The sequence below is a fragment of the Mercenaria mercenaria genome, chromosome 14 (genome assembly GCF_021730395.1).
Source record: "Mercenaria mercenaria strain notata chromosome 14, MADL_Memer_1, whole genome shotgun sequence".
Lineage (NCBI taxonomy): Eukaryota > Metazoa > Mollusca > Bivalvia > Venerida > Veneridae > Mercenaria > Mercenaria mercenaria.
Genome location: NC_069374.1, coordinates 51516852 through 51526534, shown reverse-complemented (window position 1 = coordinate 51526534; position 9683 = coordinate 51516852). Strand labels below are relative to the sequence as shown.

At 34.8% G+C, this 9683-nt stretch overlaps 1 protein-coding gene across 1 annotated transcript; it reads left to right on the top strand.

The window, feature by feature from the left end:
- Positions 1–37: 37 nt before the first annotated feature.
- LOC123527491 (uncharacterized) lies at positions 38–8894 on the top strand. The gene is made up of 9 exons (XM_045306976.2): positions 38–490; positions 1475–1606; positions 1949–2130; positions 2435–2636; positions 3209–3361; positions 3565–3696; positions 4362–4721; positions 4948–5185; positions 5594–8894. The coding sequence occupies exons 1-9, from the start codon at positions 364–366 to the stop codon at positions 7107–7109; spliced, it is 3042 nt and encodes a 1013-aa protein (XP_045162911.2). The 5' UTR covers positions 38–363; the 3' UTR covers positions 7110–8894.
- Positions 8895–9683: the final 789 nt, after the last annotated feature.

Below are 9683 nucleotides of genomic sequence, written 5' to 3'. Positions count from 1 at the left end.
TTAATCTACCGTGCAAATAACTTAACCCACTGCGAAACGGCCTACATCTGAGGACAGAAGGCTGACCGTTGGTCGATTGGTTTTGCGCTAATTTGATATGTTTCATGAATGTAAACGACTGAGTTGAAAAAGCAGTGTATACATATCTATAGAAAACAGTAGAAATTGTTGTAACCTAACTTTGCATACATTTTGTACTTTAAGTGTAACACATATCCCATGATTCATACTGGGATTCCCCCAATTTTCCACTTCTAAAATCTTTAGGATCGTGTGGTTTGTAATATCTTTTTTTTCTCGCTGTTGATCGAAAAATGCATCTGATCTTAATAAACTGGTATGGGTGTCCGATTTTTATAAATCATGCGTTGTGCTGTAGATGATCTTCAAAAACAAGTTGAGGGAAGAATACTGGAATATAGGTCACAAATTTGTCGTGTTTTCAGGGCACCAAGTGTCTTGCGATGGATGCCCAGTTTCTTTTCTGCTGGTAAGTAAACTTTGTATGACTATGCTAGTCATTTACATGTGTTGTAAGAAGACAATATAAACTCGATCAAACCGCAGAACGAGTCTGCTGTTATTTTGTTTGATTGAGCTATACGTTTCCAAACGAGTCTTATAATATTTATAAACTGGCACAAAAGTAGTTTTTATATGCCATATGACGGCTGTAAAAAAGTTACTTGGACTCGGATTTGTTACATTTTCTTGTCCTTTGGAATCACGAAGTACTTTCATTATCATTCAATTTTACTACATAACAAAATTCCGTTTAAGCCATTGCTACTAATTTAAGGGTGCGTGAGGGGGTTATCGCATTTTAAACTCTCAATGAGAATCTGATGTACATGTGAAACAGAGTCTAGGTTGCGTTATATGCTTTCAAAGACTGTCTAGAGTTTTATTATTAGAAGTAAATCGCTTAAAAATGAACATTGGGAAACCAAAGAATGTATAATAGGAGTAACGTGACCTAATTAACTATGCAACAGCTGGTACATGTAAAACTGGAACAACTGATACGTTTTAGACCTTCCTGATGTAAAATTAGTCAAATGATTTTCTAGATTGTTTAAAAAAATTCTGATCTAACTCCGTGCACCGAATCTCTCAAATGACCATCTATTAGCTTTTCTGAATTATTCTCCTCTCACAATTCTTCGTCATTCTTATGTTTTTACGCTGAGCTTGGTAATGTGATTATATGAACCAGAGTACAAATTTAGACAAATATAAAAGCTAAATGCTTGTGAAATTCTAGAAAAGCCAGTGGTCCTGAATGTACTAGATAAGTTAAGCTAATAAAATATCAAGCGAACGTCTTCAAAAATTTGTAAGAAGATTCTTTGTCAAATAAAGATCCTTTCTCAAAGAACCAGAAAATACAGAATCCAAGTATGTGGAGACTTTTTACGACCGCCACACGGCACTAGAGGTTGTCCACCTTCACGACAAATAATGTTTTTTGCAGCAGACGAACGAGAAATAATAACAGTAGATTTAAGAAATCCAGAAAAAGCATCATTTCTGTTCATAGACAAGATTCTTAAATGCACACATGTTGGAAAATGGACGGCATTTCTCGAAGCCCTAAAAAGAGCAGGTAAGGCTTCGTGACGTAATTAACTGGAGGCAACAGTAAGTTTTCAGCTTTGTTTTTGTATTTCTTGATACTGTAAATATATAAAGAGCATATAAAATATGATCAAACTCAAAGTAACCAAGTAAAATAACAGTAACATAAGAGATAAACTACTGTCAGAGCTTCAATTACAATGATGTTTTAATAAGATAACTAGTTGCTATATATAACATGACGTCAGAAAACCGAATTAAGATTTAAACATATTAAGATTTTAAATTTCATTTATAGTAGAAACAATTTCCTTATTTGTAGCTTTTCACGAAATTTAACATAAGCGAATTTGTTTTCTCCATTTCACAGATTATCCCTATTTAGTTTCTCTCTTGAAATTCTATGATCAAGATCAAGATCAATGTTATCACCAAAAGAAGATCTTACAAATCTTTGCCCCATACCTCGAACTGCAGTTAGAACCATGCGACCTCATTATGCATTTAAATGCATCCCATTTGATCAATATGAGAGATATGGAAGAAATAATGGTAGGTGCATAATGTATCTGTTTCAGATGACAAGGGCTTCTTATTTTTTACTTTAGACTTGTTATTTGTAGACCTACTTTAAAAAGGTATGTCGAGCTATTTATGTCAATTTTGATGCCAACTTATACCAATTTTAACATACAAGTTTAACTCTAAACGCTTAAAAATTCTAAACATTGAAGTAAAATCATTGAAAGACAAAGCAATATTTAAGAGGCTTTCATTTTTATACAAACTCTTTTCTTTCTGTAATTGTATGTATATAAAAGCCGGTGATTACATAATATTAACATACTTTCTCAAGGCCTGTCAGAGGAACCAAGGTTCAGTCGCTGCTACGATACTCCTTCTAGACCGTATACAGCGTCGGCAGGCACCATCCAGATGGTATACAGATTTTTTAAAAATTCTGTATCAGAAAGGATTCAAGGATATTGTTCGCGAGATGGAGCCTGAATTTACTCTTGACTGTGAAATATTGAAATTACCAAACGTCATCGTGACTGGTTAGTTTATATATATTAACTTTGTCTAAAATATGATATTTACTTAAATACCATTGTGAAATTTAGGGGAAAAATCGCTTTGATCATGCATCAACTCTTGGTGTACCTAGTGGTCTAGGTTATTTTAAGTTTTGAAATGATGATAATAGAGCTTTGTTATATGGAATTAAAATAATTTAGTATAAAACGACGTTAAATTCTTCGTTCGATAATTTCATTATGAAGCATAGAAGAAACGTTTATAAGGGTTTTGCTGGTATAGTAAACTTTTATAGATAAAGTGTACATCACATTTCTTATATTATGTTTAAGACTTTACTTCGAATCACTTGCCGCTCACCGATGTGGGCGTAGAATTCATTATGTGAGGAAGCCATCCAGCAGGCTTATGGAAGGTCGGTGATTTTACCAAGGTGCCTGCCCGTGATGAAATAACGCAGGGTCTTCCCCCAACAACAAAGCTGGAAAGTCGTCACATTAATTATAATTGTGTCGGTGCGACGTTAAACCAAACAAAAAAAACAACAAAACAAACGTATTACGCATGACTGTTAGATACTTTCAAACTGCAGAAACTAAGTCGGATTCCGCCATTGAGATGGACGAGATTGGCAACACTGTAGAAGAAAAGATAGAAACCAAAGTTAAGTATTTTCAGACTGAAATTACAGAACTGGTCAGGGTGGAGAAAATTGCACCGGCCCTTTGTCAGTTAATTGGTATCGGTAAGTATATCTCTATATTATTTGAAAATGTTTAAGATTTATGTTAAAGATATTAATTAAAGATCAGCATTTACTTTTTTAATAAATCATTTTAGATTTTTTAGCGATATATGACGGTAAAACATCTGCCTGTAATGCCGATGAAAATCACTCGAACAGAACAGATAACGATTACCAACTAAAACTCTTTTACTTTATTTCAGAAAAGGTTTGCCAGTTAATGCATGTTAGTCGTAATTCCCAGAAAGAGTCCATCGGAAGCATGTTGGAAGAAATCGGCAAATTAAAGAACAAGACGAAATGGAGAAACTTTATTACATGTTTGAAAGATTCTGGTACAGTTAATAACATTTGAGCTGCGCCATGGGAAAGCCAACATAGTGGCTTTGCGACCAGCATGGATCCAGACCAGCCTGCGCATCCGCGCAGTCTGGTTAGGATCCATGCTGTTCGCTAACAGATTCTCTAATTGCAATAGACTTTGAAAGCGAACAGCATGGATCCTGACCAGCGCAGTCTGGTCAGGATCCATGCTGTTCGCTAACAGATTCTCTAATTGCAATAGACTTTGAAAGCGAACAGCATGGATCCTGACCAGACTGCGCGGATGCGCAGGCTGGTCTGGATCCATGCTGGTCGCAAACCCACTATGTTGGTTTTCTCATGACACGGTTCATTTCAAATATATTGTGTTGTTTCGTCTGTGTAAAGACTAAACTACATTTTTAATTGCTGTTGGTCGGGATTTATGTATACGGTTTTCAGTTTTGTATCTGCTTCCATTATTATTATTTTAATGTAAATGTCGGCTTCCTCTTTTATTAATTGCCTCGCTCTCGAGCAAGAAATTTCTTTTGCTTCGACCTAATGTGCTCTTTCTGATTCATTACAAGAACAAACACATCAAAATTGTGTCACCATTTATATTTTCTACACATGATGACGGTCAAGTAACATGGCATTTTCCCTGTCTGCTTAACGTATTCATACACTATTTCAGATTATCCCCATTTAGCAGATCTTCTATCTAGGCCGCGTACAAGTAAACTCCAGTGTAGAGAAAGAGATTTGCTTCGACTGTTTCATTCAACATTAGGAGAGCAACTAGACCCTGTTGATTTAATAACACATTTAGAGAAAGATAATGCAATAAATCATCGGGATAAAGAAGAAATACTTAGTACTGTACAACAATCAGGGAAAACAGCAGCTTCCTTAGTGCTAATTGATTGCTTACAATGCCGTCTGGCCCCTACACAATGGTTCCGTGCTTTCTTAAATGCTCTTGTTGCATGTGACAGGGAAGATATTGTGCAAACGATACATCCAGATTACCTTAAGAGTCACATGAGTCAAACTGGTAATTGCTTTTATAAGAAACTTTATGTGAAAAATTGTCTTAAACTGTAATAATTTATTTTTAGAATATGAATCCATATTTCTGCATTGTATTCTTTACAGTGATTATAAACAGTTTGTCAGTTAAAATGATTTTTTATATTTTGTAAAATGATATATAGCAATTAGTTCGGTTTAAATACTTAAGTGGAACAAATATATGAAATTTCTTTTCCGCACTTTTACAGATGATACTTTGAAAGAAGAATGTGGCAATGAAGACAATTCTTCTGCAGATAATGAATTGGTAAATAGAATAGACACAGCCCATTGCCATATCTACAAGTTAGAAAAGACTGCAAAGCTAGAGCTGGACAAAATACAACAACACTTCGATGATATGAAAAATAGTCTTTGTGCACAGATAGAAAACAAAACAATTGCAATGTCAAAGACATTAGAGCATGTTAATACTTTGGCAGAAAGGTTTATATTTACATTTTATACGAAAATCTATATAAACCTGTGAAAAGAAGTCCTACGTTTAACACAAACATAATTGTTATGTAAATTATTTTAATATGTAAAATATATAGGGTTTGCAAATCCGAGACAAAAAAGAATAATGGCATTTACGGTTCAAGATACATATTACCTGGTCATTTAAGGAGACATGCAACATATTCTTACAAGCAGGGCCATTTTTTTATTTAAGCTTCAGATGGCAGGCAAGAATTTTGGAGAAAACTTTATGTCATTCCATGCATCCTGGTAATTAATTTTGTCAACACTATATTGAATTACATGTATACATGCCTAGTACTATATTAATAATGAATAAACTATGAAATTACCAAATAGGTTAATTTAAAGGTGTATACATAACCTTTTCAGAGAATCTCAAGAAGATATCAGTCAGGAAATGGAAAAGTGTCTTCAACAAGTGACAACTTCATGCTATACACTTTGTGCCGCGGAACCTTTCATGAATTTGGAAAAATTGGGTGTTTTGCACGAACCTAAACAAACTTTACACAGGCAAAGTTCTCTTGCAATATCAACAAAAGGTTCAGATTCTTTGAAAAATTGTCCGAAACCAAGTCACGGAAAACACAGAGTCGTTGATGCGCGCAGCAGACACTACTCAGGTTCATCTAGTTCAAGTTCGTCATCAGGGTACTTGATTGTAGAGAAGTCCACCTCTCTTTCCACCAGTTCAATTACAAGTATTGATGAGAGATCACAGACAAAAAATGCATCGAAAGTAACGTTTGCAGACAGTAAAGAATCTGCACAAGAGATTCGTGACAAAAAAGCGACAAAAGTAGACAATAGTCGGTTACCGTCACGGTTAATTCAAAATAAGGACTACCTAGCGCTTTATTCTAAACGAAAGATATCTCCCGGCAGAAGACGCACTGTGTCTGAATCTAGCATCTTGTCTACAGACGCATCTATAGTTTCATCAACTGATAGGCCATCTTCAAGTGCTACTGATGCTTTATATGATACATCAATTACATCCTCGACAACGAAGACAACTAGTGTTTCTGAAAAGAAAGTTCTAGTTGAACGTACTGAGTCCTATTTGTACCACCATAAAATGGTTATTAGTTGTAACAACAATTGTCTGTTTTCCAGTCTCTGCGTTCTTCCAAGCAATAAAACTGTTCTTGTTGACCAAGGTAACGGTTGTTTCTACATATATGATGACGCAAGTAACAAGTTTATAAGCCGCAGATTAAATCATCACATTCCCATTTGTGTTTGCAATGTTGGCGATAGTTTGTTATTCATTCTGTTCCGAAGGCGTGATTGCACGAACGTTTTGGTGCAGTATTTTATTCATTTTTCCACTAATCCCAGCCCAAGAAGATTTGTTACTGGAATATCCTTTGTAAAAGAGGTACAGGTTTCCAGCAAATGCCACGGACAGCTGTGTTCCGTTGCTAGTAACAATGACGGTGTGTTAGCATTTTGCTCGAATAAGCATATACATTACATTTCAACGGATGGCAATGAGACTAAAACTGTTAATTGCGATGTTGTCGAAAATGAATGGTGGCCAATCTATTCAATACGCGATTCTGGTTGTGAGTTCGCTTTTATGTATGAAGTATACTCGTGCTCTGTGTACTGCTTTTGCATATTTACGGGTCAGATGACTTGGAAAGTTAAACTACCTCACGTGGAAGGAATGACGCTGTGTGGAGAAGGTATATATTTATCAATGAATATTGATAATAAGATTGAAATTCTATCAAAATCTACAGGCAATCATGAAAGAATCATTACAGAACATGTACGACGCCCATTTGCGGTGTCAAGCAGCCCTGGCCAGGATACAATTATTGTTACGCAATACCACCCGAAAGGTAACAAAATAAATAGAATGATCAAATACTTTTAAATGGATTGTAGTAGCAAACCAGATGTTTTAGCTGTTGACACAATTTTGAAATACAGCCTTTAAAATCTAGAGGATCTAGAGGACGCTTGCAGGAATGGTCACTACCTGAGAATACGAGAATGTATTTGACTGATACTGGATCAGTCATATTCACTTTATTTCTATAGAGCTCTTGAAAGCCCTTTGTAAATTCAGACAAAAGTAAAAGAAAGCATACACATAATATACAGATTGATTAGGCTTTGTTTACCTGTTTTACTATTGTAAAAAAGAATGTGCGAGAAAGGAAAGACGTCAAGAATTACCTGCCGGCTGTTATCAATTGTTTCAGTGTTGTTACTTTATTCTATCTTTATTTGAGACAGCAAGTTGTTTTGTAAATTTATTTCGCTAATCTCTACGCCAGGGGGCATTATCTTGCTGTGCCACTATTTTCAATTTTGTTAATGTTTGATTTGTGATTTCAAGTTAAAATGTTTGAGACACTTTAGTGTCTTGTAGAATGCAAAAAACTTCTGCAATTTGAAAAGTAGACAACAAATTATTTTTGAAACATATTTCTTATCATATTGCTGTTTGTAAATGTATCTTTTAGGAATCTTGCTTACTTTTCATATTCCTTTATGTATGATGAAAAATGAACAGATTAAATTGTTAGAATAAGGGGCCTCCGTGGCCGAGTGGTTAAGGTCGCTGACTTCAAATCACTTGCCCTCATCGATGTGGGTTCGAGCCTCACTCGGGGCGTTGAATTCTTCATGTGAGGAAGCCATCCAGCTGGCTTACGGAAGGTCGGTTGTTCTACCCAGGTGCCCGCTCGTGATGAAATAATGCACGGAGGAGCACCTGAGGTCTTCCTCCACCATTAAAGCTGGAAAGTCGCCATATGACCTATCATGTGTCGGTGCGACGTTAAATCCAACCAAAAATATACAATAAATAAATTGTTAGAATAATAAGATTTTACACTAATTGCCTGGTAAAGACATGTGGTGTTTTATTTTTATACTGTTCTTCGACACATATCCAATTTATTGTTATGACTTCAAAATTCAAATTATTGTCATAAATGCATCTCATTTACTTATGTAAGATACTGATTATTCCATATTGTAGGCTGAAACAATTATATCTTCAGGCGAGAGGAAGTGTAGAGCAGTTAATATTGACTTATAAAATGGCAATAGAATAATGGCAGCGTTCTCGATGTGGCCAAAATCTGCTATTTCTTTTGGCCCATTTTCACATAAGTGCCTTTTTTCAGTAGATGAAATATGCATTTTCACATTTGTGTCTTTTTTCAGTACATTTTTATCATAGTATTGTAGAACATGATTAAGGTATAAAATAAGTTCATTTCGTGTTTGTAATAGCCGTTTGCAATCCACTTAATCTCTGAATCTATCAAAATATTATATAAATTCATATCATTTACCATTTTTTACAACAACAAGATCATCTTGAGTATGAGAATAATCACAGTTTGTTTCTAATGTTACTTTTCAGTTTTATAGTTTTGACCCAGTAATCTAGTGTTTTACTTACAACAAAGAGTCCTTTTTTTGCAAAGTTTTATCTTTGAAGTAAGGAGTTTCACGAACAGCATTTCAAACATTCGGAGCTTTGTGAAACGGACCCCATGTAAATGACTAAAGACGACTTTATTAACTTGGGTCAAATGATTTTGTTCGTTTTTACTTTTTTTTAAATAATTAATTCAGTTTTATGTTTAAAAATTGCAGTGTCATGACCTAGAATGCACATTTGACGTACCATTTGGGTCAAAAGTCTGAAATCGCTCGAGCGGTATCATAATACACGGTAAGCGTGTAAATTTATACGCTCACCGTGTAAATTTATACGTTAAGCGTGTTTTTTACACGGTTAGCGTATAAAATACACGCTAAGCGCGTAAATTTACACGCTTACCGTGTAAATTTATACGCTCAACGTGTATTTTCGTTGACCCGATTCCTAATTTAGAATTCGAGCGAATAGACCAATCAAAATTTAGTTTAGAACTGCAAAAATGACTGCATTGATGCGTAACTGTTACTAACAAACTTAAATGAAATTGATAATAATTTATAACTACAACGAAATGGAGAATAATTTCATTGACGAAATGGATAATATTTATTTCTGGGTAGCCGACGACCGGCCGCGCGAACATCCTGTAATATTTATCATGCGTACCTGTAACCAACAAAGTTATTACTGAAATGAATAATAATTTATAACTAAAACGAAACAGAGAATAACTTCGTTCACGAAATGGATAATATTTATTTCTGGGTAGCCGGCAACCGGCCGCACGAAGCCTAGAAAATGTATATTATGCGTTTAGTTTTTTTTTTTTTTGTTTTTTTTTTCGAGTTAAATCATATTTTATTGCTTATTACTGTTTACATTTATACTAACAAATATCAAAAATGTACATGTACAGCCAAGAAAATAAACAAATAGGTCGGGCCACAAGTACATGTAACTAACAAACTTATTACTAAAATGGATAATAAATACAACGAAATGGAGAATATTATTTCATAGCCGAAGCCGAAATGGCTAAAATGT

Excerpts from the sequence above, each read along its gene's own strand:
- LOC123527491 (XM_045306976.2), top strand. The coding sequence starts at position 364 with ATGCGTTGTGCTGTAGATGATCTTCAAAAACAAGTTGAGGGAAGAATA. Across the intron at positions 4,722-4,947 it reads GAGTCACATGAGTCAAACTG|ATGATACTTTGAAAGAAGAA; the intron begins GTAATTGCTTTT and ends GCACTTTTACAG. Across the intron at positions 5,186-5,593 it reads GTTAATACTTTGGCAGAAAG|AGAATCTCAAGAAGATATCA; the intron begins GTTTATATTTAC and ends TAACCTTTTCAG.